General features: G+C 40.2%; 1 protein-coding gene across 1 annotated transcript in view; it reads left to right on the forward strand.

The window, feature by feature from the left end:
* galnt9 (polypeptide N-acetylgalactosaminyltransferase 9) overlaps window positions 1–16245 on the forward strand; it is a 160050-nt gene that overhangs the window by 10646 nt on the left and 133159 nt on the right. Inside the window, exon 2 of the mRNA XM_079815777.1 lies at window positions 5843–6023. Within this exon, the coding sequence (XP_079671903.1) occupies window positions 5843–6023 (181 nt within the window). The remainder of the gene's footprint in view (window positions 1–5842; window positions 6024–16245) is intronic.

Below are 16245 nucleotides of genomic sequence, written 5' to 3' on the forward strand. Positions count from 1 at the left end.
TTTATTTAACATTTCTTACACTGTTTTTTGTGTTTATTTAAAATAAGACAAATCTGATATTATTTTAATCTTAAATCTGTTATTTAAGAGATAGTTCTTTAATGCTGATCTAACCAGCAGAAGACACAAGCCGGGCTTAAATCCAAGTTGCTTCAGTTGGGGCGTGTTGTAACACTGCGTTACAATGAACCCCTATTAGAAATATTTTATGAATTATTTTGAGAAACCATGAGAAAAAGGTGAATAAAGACTCTTTCAATGTTCAGAAATGCTTAATTATTATTATTTTTGAACTATGCTGTATCGCTGTGTTTCTAGGTGTGTTTGTTGTCAAACTTAAAAATTAGTTTGTTTTTAATGATTTTTATTCGAAAAAGTTAATATTTTAGTTTGTCATGGATTTTTTTATTTATTATATCAGATAACATTTTAAGATGCCATAAGGTCATGCACCTCACATGTTACAATGTACCCCACCTACTTCCATTCTTTTGCTGTGAATCAAAAAAAAGTATACACTGTATTAATGAAACAAAACCACATAATTGTACTAGATATGTGTGTATGTGGGGAAAAATAAATACTCTGAACCCCAAGTGGATTTACACTCGCTTTCCCCTACTATGCTGCCCTGCTCTCCCCTACCTTCATCTGATCGATTTTTGAAGGCAGCATAGTTGTGTCCTTCGCTGCCTTTGATATCCCACAATCCTACATGTTCCATTTGGTGACAGTTAAGCTAGAAAAAGAAAGATGGCATCTGTAAGTTTCTGGTTGCTGGCCAGTTTGTGTGTAAATGTACGTTAGATCTTTTCTAGCGAGAAATTACTACTGTAGTAATTAAATATTTTTTTAGTTCTCACCAAAGCTCGATCTGTTTTGCTGTAGATCATTAAACCGTTATGCTGCCTCAGAAGCCTGTCCGAATTCAGTTTCGTGAAGTGTCTTCCTTCATAAACGCTGCCTGCAGAGTCATTGCCTATAAGTCAGCAAGGCAACAAGTCAGCTGCCTACGTTTTCGGATGCAGCCGTAGGCACAGCAGTCATAAATCATTGCAATACAAGTCTAACCTGGCAGCTTTAGAAAAAACACTTTTTTTTTTTTTTTTTTCATTGAACAACATGCAATATAACACAATATTTAAATTATCTTTATTCATTAAAATGCATAATACCAGCTTCATATGCATTACAATTCAAGTCATATCTGGTAAAACATGAAAGCCAAAGAAAGAAAACATCTGTATTTGTTTTTACTTTCTTTAGACAATAAACAATGTCACTCAATATTACTATTAAATACTATGGTAACGCTGTAAATGAGTCCTATCTGTCACAACATTCCCTTCTCTTATAAAATAACGTTTTTTATTATAGTAAAATATCTACATATCGTTCCCAACAAAATTATTTTGCATAACACGTTGATGGGTGAAGCCTCGATTGACATCCATTTAAAAAAAAACGTCCTTTGGTCTCCTTCCATTTTTACCAGCTTTAGTATGAGCCGTTATGCTTTTTTGGCTAATGGTTGCAGGCTTGTCTTCCAGTGGCTTTGCTTAAAGGCCCACTGAAGTGCCTTGAAACGCGCAGTATTATTCAATGTGTTGACGTCATTTCCCCTGAAACGGCTCGAGCTGTAAGCAGCTCCTCCCCATTTTTAAAACAGCCAATAGCGTTTCGTTGACTAGGGCCTTTCTGTTTGGTAAAGCCACAGTTTCCTCCTAATCTCTAAGCGTTTATCATCATAATCTCCTCCATATTGCTTTGAAATACAGCATCCTTTGCAGAATTTAAATGGGTCCGATATGTTTTGTTGTCTGCGCCGACTCGCGCATTTTCATCCGCTCTGCGCTCTCGTGTCTCTAGTCTAGACCAGAGCCGTTAGTGTGTGTGTGTGGTGAAACCAGACTTCATTCGCCTCAACTGAAAGCATATTTACACTGTCTGAATCGTTTCCTATCGCATATATAGTGCGCTATGTGCCATTCACCAGGTAGAAAATAGTAAATGTAAGAACAACTGACCGATTTCAGCTGCAGCTTCAGCATCTATTTATAGTGTAGGGGGCGGGACGCTTCAGATTCTAGAGACCATTTGATTGGACAGAAGATGTGATGAGAAGCTGAAGTCCACGGTGATATCATAAAAATCTGTGATCCATTTTAATGGAAGTGAGAGATTGTAAGTTTTGAATGCTTTTATCTCCTAAATGCGAATTTTGTCATTGTTTTGGAACACACCAGCTTATTCATAACCTTAAGGCTAACATAGTCATACTAAAAGCTACAAAAGCTAAGATTAGCTGTTGTATGTTTAATTAGGGTTAGAGCTAAACTCTGCAGGAAAATGGGGAGCAGGTTTAGACATCCCTGGTCTAGAAGGTTAGCCTGACAGGCCAGACCCACATCAAGATGTTGGGTCTGGGAACTCGCCATTGGCAGGGCTCAATCCGAGGAGGCGGGATAAATGGTTGTCTTTCTAATTCCCTCTGCATGCAATAGGATAGCGCTACAACCAACCAGAGCAACGAAGAAGGTGAAGCGGAGCTAGTTGATAGATTAAACTTTTGCCGTATCCGGTCGGCAAAACTCTGAACACATCTTCCTTTCTTAAGAATGACTTCAGTGCCGTTCTTCGTTCTTTTCTCAAAGAAAAGCTTAACTCCAAGTCTTCCAGAGTCGCGGCCAAAGCCGATTCGAAAGACCGCTGTTCGCCAGCTTCTTTGTTTACAAGTAGCACGCGGAACCGAGGCAACTCTGCCGTCATTATGTTAAGCCCGCCCACCGACTCTATACACGATGTGATTGGCCTGACCAGAGTTTGGTTTTCCCAGCTTGCAAGCCAACAGAGAGTTGCTAGACTACCCTGGCTGCAAATTACATTTGCTGCCGTAAGGGTGCGTCTAGATTTCTAGGCTACTAGAAGGTGTCACAGCCTGGCCAAATTAGTTTTCAGTTTGTTTTGTTGGTTGGCCAGTAAAACCAGCAAACCAGCTCAAATCAGCTTTTACTTTTTTTTTTTCAGCAGCGAGATATGCAAGCAAAAGCATTGTGTTGTACTATACAATGATGTTCATGAAAATAATATTATGTTTCACCTTAACATTTTGCATTGTATTAGCAGACCGCTGCATTAAGTCACTGTGATATGCAGTTTCTCTCTGCCATAGACAGCTGGCTCTCAGGGATTAGTGTCAAAATGCCAGGCCGCTATGTAATAGAATTCTCTCAAAACAGCTAACAGAGGCAGCCTTCGAGACAATGGCAAAAACAATGACAGTGAAAGAGACACAAAACCTCAGACGGTTACAGAGAGACATTACAATTCCAGCTCAAGCTTGCGAGAACACCAGCCTCCAAGTCAAGTCAACACTCTGGCAGGTTACGACTGCCAGGAAGAGAAACAGACCTGGAACACTTTATCTAGATCAGCTGGGACCCAGCCATTTGTGGTTGCTTTAGGGTTCAGGGTGGAATAGGGTTTAATGCTGCACCAACTGGTGTTCGCGGAACAGACTGGTTTGGATTCCAAGACGCAATCTGTACGTTCTGTTGCCAAGCACGGTTACCCCGCTGAGCCAAATCCCTTCTCAAAAATCACCCCGAAAGATTATGTCATTATATCCTATCAATTCTAATGATGTTTGTGAAAGGATAAGCTCATGATCAGAGAAGCTTTTTGCCTGGTAGATGAGGTTACAAATGTGTGGTCTTGAGAAACATGAACATCCAGAGTCATAATGAGCTGAAATATAAATCCTGAGCACAGTAAAATAACGTAATAGGCTACAACAATTGTGTATTTTCCACAGTTAAATGGGTAGTTTACCCAAAAATGAAAATTTTGTCACCACTTACCCTCAAGTTGTTCCAAACCTGTATGAGTTTCTTTCTTCTCTTTAACACAAAATGAGACATTTGAAAGAATTTTGGTAACCGGACAGTCGACGGTAGCCATTTACTTCCATAGTGGGAAAATGTGAATAATTTTAACAAAATAAAATATTAATTCAAAATTCATACAAAATGCATTATTTAGTACAGTCCTGAGATGTCTACATATAGTCCACAAGACAAAAAATAGGTGAATTTATAAAAATGACCCTGTTCAAAAGTTTATGAACCCTTGATTCTTAATACTGTATGTCGTTACCTGGATGATCCACGGCTGTTTTTTGTTTTGTGATGGTTGTTCATGAGTCCCTTGTTTGTCCTAAGCAGTTAAACTGCCCAATGTTCTTCAGAAAAATCCTTCAGTTCCTGCAAATTCTTCAGTCTTCCAGCATCTTTTGCATATTTGAACCCTTTCCAGCAGTGACTGAATGATTTTGAGATCCATCTTTTCACACTGAGAACAACTGAGGGACTCCAACACCACCATTAAAAAAAGGTTCAAACATTCACTGATGCTCCCGAAGAAAACAAAAAAAGGGGGGGGGGGGGGGTGAATTTGAAGATCAAGGTAAATTGTACTTAATTTGTCTTCCGGGAAACATGCAAGTACCTTCTGTTGTTTCCGGAGGGCAGTACTACATGTAAATAAGAAAAAATTGGACATCTTCATCCTGTTCAAAAGCCCCCAAACCTCAGCTCTTAATACATTTTGTTTCCTTCTGAAGCAACAATTAATGTTTGAATCTAATAGTAGTGAACACTGCTCCTGGTTTGATTGTACATGGTCAGTATGCTAGAATATAATATACTGGACAATAATCTTAGTCAGTCTAAAACTAACACTACATTAAATGTATTTTATTGTTTTAGGTAGTTTTAAACTGTGTTTATGTGTTATATATGAACTGTCACTTAGTATACACTAATTGCTAATTGCTTTTAGAAAACAACAACCACAGCAACATTATAAAAGACACAGATGTTTAATAAATATGTGCATGTGTATTAATAACAATGCAAAAAACGCTGCCAAGTAGTAATATTAACTTAACTAGTGTAGGCTGTTTATGTTTGCCAAGCTGCAAATGCTTTGACTGATATTGTGCAGCATCTTAGAACATGCCACACTTGAACTAAATGCAGGTTCTGAACTTCAATGGCACAGTTTATGAAAAGAGCAAGTAAAATATAATATGTAGTACCAGTTTAGAACTTAGAATTTTGTTATTCAAGGCTTTTAAAACGAACATCCTTGGATCATCCACTTAAATCTGAAACGTGATAGAATTTTTATGTAGCTGTTAATAATTAAGTGAAACGCATCACTTTGCTCTTTTAAATGTCAAAATGAAACAGCATATTTAATGGATGTTACACGTATTTCATCCCTTTTAAAGAGCGCGGCAAAGGTTTAAATCTAGGCGTTTAAATAACGTCAATTATTCTGACCAATGACACTGATTAGGAACAACCGTCTGGATTTCACTATCTAGTATAATAGATACATTCTGTGAAATTCTTCTTTGTCATATTCTTTTGGTGTCAAACTGCACAGATTTGATGTGCCTTGTGCTGGAAACAACCCTCGCATCAATCCCATTGTAACTAGCATAGAGCGAGAGGGTAGATTAGACCTTTTTAGGTGAATTTCCAAAGGGAAAGAAGTCTTACTTCGCCCTGACAACCCTTTAAATACAGTTCACTTTCTTTCCACCTTTTCCCTCTGGGAGGTCTCTATGAAAGAGGTGACAAAAGGCGAAGGTGGTGTCTTGGTGTCCAACATCCAATTATCGCCCATACTCTTGTTCAGCAGTTGTGATTTGCGTGTCACCAGTGGGTACTCCCACAGTAATGAACCTAGTTTTGCTTTAGCGTACTTATGGGCTATGCTGACCTTTGTCATGTTAACTGAAGTCAAACATCTTCTCTCCCCCATTGCTTCGCAGGTCTAGCCAAACCCATGGGACTGGTGGAGGGTCCTGGAGGTCTAGGACAGGGAGGTGCAGCTGCCACCCTGGGGGAGGACAGCCGAGAGAGCGAAGGGAGGTACGAGGAGTACGGCTACAATGCCCAACTGAGTGACCGCATCTCCTTGGACAGGAACATTCCGGACTACAGGCCGAAAAAGTGAGTGTGCTGCAATGACTTCAAACACAGAATATGCCCTTGGAGGTTGAGATAAGAATAGACATTTAGGCGAGCCGCAGTGTGCAAAGGCATTTGTTTTACTCTGGCACACACTCCTAAAAAAGGCTGCAATTTAATTTCGTTCTGATGCATTATTTTTTTTCATTGAGACACTTACGGTTTTTATTAATAGGTTGAATTCGTTTTTATTTTTATATTTTCCATTCAATTTTTTTTTATTTTTAATAATTTTGTTTTGTGTTTTTGTCATTATTATTATTATTCTTAATATTTTTACATCGTTTTTACTATATAGTTTATAACGTTAAACTAAATGAAAATGTCAAATGTTTATTTGGGAATAGCTAAAATAAAATAAGTTAGCATTTTTAAAAAGTATTTTTTTAATGTTAAAGTTAATATGTATTTTATTTCAAGTAACAATTTTGTGCATTGAATATATGGAGCAATTAAATTCCAAATATTCTTAAAAGATTAGTTCACCCAAAAATTCACCAAATTGAAAATTCACCCTCATGTTGTTACAAACCTCATGTTGTTCTAGCACAGGCTAGAGTAGGGAGGGAAAGAGGAGGAGAAAGAGGAAAGGAAAGAATATATATATACAGTATATATATATATACATATATTTTTTTAAGAGGTTAAGTGCTCATGGAAGAGATGAGTTTTTAGTTGACTTTTGAATGTTGTTAACAAATCAGCATTTCGGATGGTGGTGGACAGATCGTTCCACCAGCTGGGAACGTTGAATGAAAATGTTCTGGAAAGGGATTTTTTGCCTCTCTGTGATGGTACTACAAGCCTTCGCTCATTGGCTGAACGAAGGCTTCTAGTGGGGGTGTGGATTTGTAGAATAGAGTCAAAGTATGCAGGAGCTGAGCGCGTGGTGGCTCTGTAGGCCAGCGTCAGCGCCTTAAACTTGATGCGAGCAGCGAGTGGTAGCCAGTGCAGAGAGATGAAGAGTGGTGTGACGTGGGTCCTTTTGGGCTCGTTGAACACCAGACGTGCCGCTGCATTCTGGATCATTCAAAGTGTTTGGATCGCACAAGAGGGGAGTCCAGCCAGAAGCGCATTGCAGTAGTCAAGTCTAGAAATAACCAGGGCCTGTACAAGAAGCTGTGTTGCGTGTTCTGTTAGGAACGGTCTGATCTTCCTGATGTTGTAGAGCGTAAACCTGCATGAGCGAGCTGTCTTAGCAATGTGTTCTCTGAAGGACAACTGGTCATCAAATGTAACTCCACTTTTCATTTTCATAAAAAAAATATTAAACATTAATAGCCACACAAATGTGGTCCAGTCTGAAGGACTGGCCGAGGAAAGGCTGCTCTCGCCGGGGTTAATGAGCTCTGAGCGCCCTGTGATCGTCTGGATCTCACAACTCCAAAAACGCAAGATTCATTTTTTATAATAGGCGCTCTCTTTATAAATAAACCACAGATTTGAGCTTTAAACAAGTACATTCTTGCCTGAAAAAGTCTTAAAACTACATTTTGTGACGCAATAACAGTAGTACTTTTAAATTATGCAGGGTTTCTCATCACGTCACTTTACCATGTGACAGCAGCAAGCAGGCTACTGATTGGTTAACGAGGCATGAATTGATGCCAAAGTTCAGATTTTTCAACTTGGGCGTCAGACGCGAATTTGCTTCAAACGCGCAAATGCACAAAAAGCACCAAATAAAATCACTTGCGCGTAACTCACATAACGTGCAAGACGGCCGATTCACGTCATTCGCGTCTTTACATTGACTTAACATTGAAATCACTCGCTCCAGACGCTCTGTTCGTGTTTGGTGTGAATGCAGCATAAGACCTTTGTTCATTTTACCGAACACAAATTAAGATATTTGTGATGAAATCTGAGAGCTTTCTGACCCCCGAAAGACTGCATCGTTATTACCACTTTCTAGGCAAGTAGTAAAGACATTGTTAAAATAGTCCACAGTACAGTGGTTGAACCTTAATTTTATGATGCAACGAGAATATTTTTTGTGAATGAAGGTCTTACGGGTTTGGAACGACATGAGATAGGGTTCTTTACTAATTACTTACTTTTGTGTGGAACACAGTTTTTTATTTATTTATTTACTTATTTTTTATATCTTCTTTTTTTCTCACCATGAATATAGACATGATGTTAAACTATAAACAAACAAACAAACAAACATAATTTTTTTCTCCATAAAATGAAAGTTAATTGGGTTCGATGTTGATTTGGATCCCATTAGTCTCAGCCTCAGACGTCGCAACCAGGGGCGGACTGGCCATCTGAAGCACCGGAAGTTTTTCCGGTGGGCCGCTGGACAATGTGGGCAGGCCCGTTGCTACGTAAATATATATAAAGAAATATATATCCTTCCTTCAGCCCAGACGAATGGCCCACGTAGCCCACTTGAGCCAAAAACTCTCGTCTATTTAGTCTGATGATCTGTCTCAGTGGTGTAAAAGCACTCGTCAATGTCAAAATGTTTGAGACATCCAATCAAATCGAAGGAGATTTTATTTTACAGAGCATTGTGTTATATGGACTGATTTTATGGTATGTATTGAACTTTAGTGATATTACCCCCCACTGTATGGAAAAGAGATTTAAAAATTTGTAAAAAGAAAAAAACAAAAAATTATTTATTTTGCCATGTGCACCAGGAAAGACAAATTATAACGATAAGCATTTAAAAAAATAGCATTTATATTTCGATGTAAATATTATTTATATTTTTATGTTAGTAAGTGGTGTTTAAAATTGCTTTGTGCATAATGAGCTGGCTTTATGGTGAGGTTGTTGCGGACCGGGTGTGATGGGCCGCTTAGTGCCAGACAGTCCAGGGCCACTTTTTAGTACCAGTCCGCCCCTGGTCACACCCACGGACCGTAGGGTGAATTTCTGATGCATATGGCACACTTTTCTGGAAACACTTCAGGAGTTTCGAAGTCGTCATCTGATTGGTTGAATTCTACAGGATGTCTGTGAGATGTGTGCGTGCTTTCTTTAACGTGACAATGAGCGCTTATGCTGGATTTTCAAAAAATATGTGACGTTCGTGGCTCCATAGTTGCAGTAAACTTGCACAAAGTTCTTGAATGAATAATTTAAAGATGCACGCCGGTCTGTTATTGTAGTGACATCGACTTTACATTTTCACGGCCCTAAACATGACGCGAACAAAACGCGGAACAAGACTGTGATTGGTTGTGTTACATGTCAGTCAAATGTCCTCTTGGGCGGTCCTGGGCCAATGAAAGCAGCCAAAATAGTCCGGAGTCTGAAGGTCTGGCTAGGGACTAGGATCCCATTGACTTTCATTGTATGAATAAAAACAGTTGAAATATTCCTCAAAATATCTTCTTTTATGTTCAAAAGTAGAAAAGAAGGTTTGTAATATTGGTTTGTAACGACATGAGGGTAAACATAATTTGTTCACAAGATAATTGAGAACATTCACTCACACTGTATGATATGTTCTGAAGTAAAAGTCAAATTTCGAGTGGTGTGCAACAAAAGGCGACTTTATTGGTTGCTTTGACTGTTCCTGCCACAAACACCATGGCCCTTTAACGCCATCTACACTGCAGGGTTGATTTTCAGACGGTGTTATACAAAGGAAACAGGTTTATAAATAGCCCAGTGGCTGAACCACTTCCCACATTTTAGCATTACAACGCCCTTCAGGGAAGAATCACATTAATAGAGTCAATAGCTAGCAGCATTGTGTTAGACAAAGGAAATATCACTGTGTGGAATAGTATCCCTGCCCACTAGAACAGTGTTAATGGTAGGAATGTTAATAATGCAGCAACAGTCCAGGAGTATTTTATATGTGGGGAAAACGACCTTAGAAACAGCACCGGAATATTAATGGTCATTCATAATAAGTTATATATTTAGAACATGACCCAAAGCACAGATCCAGTGATTGAGAGGAGATAATATAGACTATCCATAACTGGATTTTATTTCGATAAATCCTAGCTTGGTTTGTTGTGGTGAACTGTAAAAACTACATATAAAAATATGATTTTTTCCCCCCAGATATTCTAGACAAAAGTTGCTTTTATCATACTGATGGATCTGTGTCTCATTTAAGCCATTGTAGATGATAGAGGCTGTCTTGCAATTGCTGTCCTGAAGCCGCCTTAGTTGTTGTGATTCAAACTGTGTAAATCACGATTCATTTTGTGTGCGTCTTGACAATAATGCTTCCTGCTTGCATCGCTGATAAACACAATCATTCACGCTCCTGTACACAAACATGTGTTACCTAAGATATCTCTGTCTGACTTGCACAATCCAAGCCATCACAAATCCAACCCTCACTCTGCACGAGGGGAAGGAACCTCTCGTTGTTATGAGAATGAAAACACAATGATAATGATTTCTTTATCACGTAGGCTACTGTAGGTAGAGAATCATGGTAAATAATTAACTGGCTCCTTATTTGGTAAGAAACATGATAAATTAAAATAAACATGTTGGCTTGCAGTCCTCACTTTAATAATTTTGCATGTAACAAACATTCTTGAATGTTATGCAGCACGTTTGATCTCCGCAAGAACCAATGAGATTCATTCTCGTGTGTTACGCAGCACGTTTGAGCTCCGCAAGAACCAATGAGGCTTATTCTCGTGTGTTACGCAGCACGTTTGAGCTTCCACAAGAACCAATGAGGTTCATTCTCGTGTGTTACGCAGCACGTTTGAGCTCCGCAAGAACCAATGAGGCTTATTCTCGTGTGTTACGCAGCACGTTTGAGCTTCCACAAGAACCAATGAGGTTCATTCTCGTGTGTTACGCAGCACGTTTGAGCTCCGCAAGAACCAATGAGGCTTATTCTCGTGTGTTACGCAGCACGTTTGAGCTTCCACAAGAACCAATGAGGTTCATTCTCGTGTGTTACGCAGCACGTTTGAGCTTCCACAAGAACCAATGAGGTTCATTCTCGTGTGTTACGCAGCACGTTTGAGCTCCGCAAGAACCAATGAGGTTCATTCTCGTGTGTTACGCAGCACGTTTGAGCTTCCACAAGAACCAATGAGGTTCATTCTCGTGTGTTACGCAGCACGTTTGAGCTCCACAAGAACCAATGAGGCTTATTCTCGTGTGTTACGCAGCACGTTTGAGCTTCCACAAGAACCAATGAGGTTCATTCTCGTGTGTTACGCAGCACGTTTGAGCTTCCACAAGAACCAATGAGGTTCATTCTCGTGTGTTACGCAGCACGTTTGAGCTCCGCAAGAACCAATGAGGTTCATTCTCGTGTGTTACGCAGCACGTTTGAGCTTCCACAAGAACCAATGAGGTTCATTCTCGTGTGTTACGCAGCACGTTTGAGCTCTGCAAGAACCAATGAGGCTTATTCTCGTGTGTTACGCAGCACGTTTGAGCTCCGCAAGAACCAATGAGGCTTATTCTCGTGTGTTATGCAGCAAGTTTGAGCTTCCACAAGAACCAATGAGGTTCATTCTCGTGTGTTACGCAGCACGTTTGAGCTCCGCAAGAACCAATGAGGTTTATTCTTGTGTGTTACACAGCACAATTGAGCTCCGCAAGAACCAATGAGATTAATTCTTGTGTGTTATGCATCACGTTTGAGCTCCGCAAGAACCAATGAGGTTCATTCTTGTGTGTTACGCATCACGTTTGAGCTCCGCAAGAACCAATGTGGTTAATTCTCGTGTGTTACGCAGCACGTTTGAGCTTCCACAAGAACCAATGAGGTTTATTCTTGTGTTACGCAGAACGTTTGAGCTCCGCAAGAACCAATGAGATTCATTCTTGTGTGTTATGCAGCACTTTTGAGCTCCGCAAGAACCAATGAGGCTTATTCTCGTGTGTTATGCAGCAAGTTTGAGCTTTCACAAGAACCAATGAGGTTTATTCTTGTGTTACGCAGAACATTTGAGCTCCGCAATAACCAATGAGATTAATTCGTGTGTGTTACGCATCACATTTGAGCTCCGCAAGAACCAATGAGGTTCATTCTCGTGTGTTACGCATCACGTTTGAGCTCCGCAAGAACCAATGAGGCTTATTCTCGTGTGTTACGCAGCACGTTTGAGCTTTCACAAGAACCAATGAGGTTTATTCTTGTGTTACGCAGAACGTTTGAGCTCCGCAAGAACCAATGAGATTCATTCTTGTGTGTTATGCAGCACGTTTGAGCTCCGCAAGAATCAATGAGGCTTATTCTCGTGTGTTATGCAGCAAGTTTGAGCTTTCACAAGAACCAATGAGGTTTATTCTTGTGTTACGCAGAACATTTGAGCTCCGCAATAACCAATGAGATTAATTCGTGTGTGTTACGCATCACATTTGAGCTCCGCAAGAACCAATGAGGTTCATTCTCGTGTGTTACGCATCACGTTTGAGCTCCGCAAGAACCAATGAGGCTTATTCTCGTGTGTTACGCAGCACGTTTGAGCTTTCACAAGAACCAATGAGGTTTATTCTTGTGTTACGCAGAACGTTTGAGCTCCGCAAGAACCAATGAGATTCATTCTTGTGTGTTATGCAGCACGTTTGAGCTCCGCAAGAACCAATGAGGCTTATTCTCGTGTGTTATGCAGCAAGTTTGAGCTTTCACAAGAACCAATGAGGTTTATTCTTGTGTTACGCAGAACATTTGAGCTCCGCAATAACCAATGAGATTCATTCGTGTGTGTTACGCATCACATTTGAGCACATTTGAGCACATTTGAGTTTATTCTTGTGTCAGTTTATTCTTGTGTTACGCAGAACGTTTGAGCTCCGCAAGAACCAATGAGGCTTATTCTCGTGTGTTATGCAGCACGTTTGAGCTTTCACAAGAACCAATGAGGTTTATTCTTGTGTTACGCAGAACATTTGAGTTCCGCAATAACCAATGAGATTCATTTGTGTGTGTTACGCATCACGTTTGAGCACCGCAAGAACCAATGAGGTTTATTCTCGTGTGTTACACAACACGTTTGAGCTCCGCAAGAACCAATGAGGTTTATTCTCGTGTGTTATGCAACACGTTTGAGCACCGCAAGAACCAATGAGGTTCATTCTCGTGTGTTACACATCATGTTTGAGCACCGCAAGAACCAATGAGGTTCATTCTCGTGTGTTACGCATCATGTTTGAGCACCGCAAGAACCAATGAGGTTTATTCTCGTGTTACGCAGCATGTTTGAGCTTCCGCAAAACCCAATGAGATTCATTCTCGTGTTACGCAGCACGTTTGAGCTTCCAAAAAAAACCATTGAGATTTGTTCTCGCGCATCAAGCCGGTTTTGTTTATGTTCGCTAATCAATGTTTATTGATGTGAATAAAAGCCTAAATTCAACCTGTTCATCATATAAAGCAATCGAGTCTAAACCGCTCAATTCATATGGATTATTTTTACAATCTCTTTATGAACTTTTTGAAGTGTCAACACGGTAGTTGCGTAACTGTCAATGGAGGGACAGAAAGGTCTCAGTTTTTCATAATTTTTTTTAAATTACTGTTTATTTACTAATGTGATGGCAAAGCTGAATTTTCAGCATCGTTACTCCATTGTCACATGATCCTTCAGAAATCATTCTAAAATGCTGAACGTTTAAATGTTAGTGTATGCAGCAAATAATTGCATCAGCAGTATAATTTGAAGACCTCATTACATGAGTTTTATGGATGGTGTGTTTGTATAGGTCTTCGCTTGGTAGATTTGGATGGTCCTTGTGATGTTAATGCCCCAGGGCCCAGTGCTCTTTTGAAACAGTTCCTAGAAAACACAACCAGTTGCATTCAGCCAGCAGCATTGAGCCTCAGAGTGGTTTGTTTCTCTGACGCAAATCTCATGCAGTTGTTGATGTGTTACTTGGCTAATTGAGGAGTCATTCTCCAAAGGTCTTAGATGTCCAGAAGGGGCAGTGCATTGATGGCCATTTCTCTTTAATGTATATTTAATTGCAGATATCCAGGACCTTGTTCTTCGGTCTCTCTGGCTGAAGGTCTAATTGATGTGTTTTCTCAAACTACAAAGGCTGCATATTTTTATGCAGGCACAAGAAAAGTCTCTCTTAAAAAGGTCAAGCTTTAATTTACAAATTAATTTACCACCAACCAAAGAAAACAAATCGATATAGCTACTTCAAGGAGCCATTTTATTATTGACTCAGGAAAGGATGAAGCAGGAAACTGTAAGGAGATTGAACAATCACAAATTAATGAAATGTATTGGCACGTTGTGTGTATGGCATCAAGAGAGTGTTTACGGTTTTAGAGAACTTGTATAAAAGAACCAATGGATTGTTCTTCTTTTGAGCCTTTATTTATCAGGAATTAGATCAAAAGGGTGTTGAGATCTATCAACACTCCTTCTTCTACTGATGAAATGTTATCAGTGAAAACATTGCAGTGACAAGGCAAATTTTGTTTTTTTAGCAGAGGTATATGATCACAATCAGAAAGTTGCTTCAAGACTGGAACCAGAATGCAAAGGAAATGTTAAAGATGAGAGAGAGAGAGAGAGAGAGAGAGAGAGAGAGAGAGAGAGAGAGAGAGAGAGAGAGAGAGAGAGAGAGAGAGAGAGAGAGAGAGAGAGAGAGAGAGAGAGAGAGAGAGAGAGAGAGAGAGAGAGAGAGAGAGAGAGAGAGAGAGAGAGAGAGAGAGAGAGAGAGAGAGAGAGAGAGAGAGAGAGAGAGAGAGAGAGAGAGAGAGAGAGAGAGAGAGCGAGATGGGAATACATCTTAATCTAGGTGTCTGTTTCTGTCATGCTTTGTTCCAGGTCAAATTATGATAACTGGACAGCCAGCTTTGGCTCTATTTCACACGGATGAGTCCATCTCTCATCTTGTTACAGCCCACAGCTGCCTGCCCCTGTCCAGCGGTACAAATTCAGACTTGAGCAATGGCCTAGATTGCAGGTAGTAACTAGAGCAATGAAAGTGTAACATTACTTATGGTCGTGAAGCTAAATTAATACATGACATAGCGCAGCCCACATTGTATAGGAAAGCATCTGTCACTTGAAATGTGCGTACAGATTCTTTTGGTTTGATGAGTCAATTATAAAATAACATATACTGCATATACAAGCAACATATACACTCAGCTAAAGGATTATTAGGAACACCATACTAATACTGTGTTTGACCCCCTTTCGCCTTCAGAACTGCCTTAATTCTACGTGGCATTGATTCAACAAGGTGCTGAAAGCATTCTTTAGAAATGTTGGCCCATATTGATAGGATAGCATCTTGCAGTTGATGGAGATTTGTGGGATGCACATCCAGGGCACGAAGCTCCCGTTCCACCACATCCCAAAGATGCTCTATTGGGTTGAGATCTGGTGACTGTGGGGGCCATTTTAGTACAGTGAACTCATTGTCATGTTCAAGAAACCAATTTGAAATGATTCGAGCTTTGTGACATGGTGCATTATCCTGCTGGAAGTAGCCATAAGAGGATGGGGACATGGTGGTCATAAGGGGATGGACATGGTCAGAAACAATGCTCAGGTAGGCTGTGGCATTTAAACGATGCCCAATTGGCATTAAGGGGCCTAAAGTGTGCCAAGAAAACATCACCCACACCATTACACCACCACCACCAGCCTGCACAGTGGTAACAAGGCATGATGGATCCATGTTCTCATTCTGTTAACGCCAAATTCTGACTCTACCATCTGAATGTCTCAACAGAAATCGAGACTCATCAAACCAGGCAACATTTTTCCAGTCTTCAACTGTCCAATTTTGGTGAGCTCGTGCGGCTCGTGCGGTGGGGTCTTCTGCTGTTGTAGCCCATCCGCCTCAAGGTTGTGCGTGTTGTGGCTTCACAAATGCTTTGCTGCATACCTCGGTTGTAACGAGTGGTTATTTCAGTCAAAGTTGCTCTTCTATCAGCTTGAATCAGTCGGCCCATTCTCCTCTGACCTCTAGCATCAACAAGGCATTTTCGCCCACAGGACTGCCGCACACTGGATGTTTTTCCCTTTTCACTCCATTCTTTGTAAACCCTAATGGTTGTGCGTGAAAATCCCAGTAACTGAGCAGATTGTGAAATACTCAGACCGGCCCGTCTGGCACCAACAACCATGCCACGCTCAAAATTGCTTAAATCACCTTTCTTTCCCATTCTGACATTCAGTTTGGAGTTCAGGAGATTGTCTTGACCAGGACCACACCTCTAAATGCATTGAAGAAACTGCCATGTGATTGGTTGATTAGATAATTGCATTAATGAGAAATT

This window comes from Gobio gobio, assembly GCF_949357685.1.
Source record: "Gobio gobio genome assembly, chromosome: 4".
Taxonomy (NCBI): Eukaryota; Metazoa; Chordata; class Actinopteri; order Cypriniformes; family Gobionidae; genus Gobio; species Gobio gobio.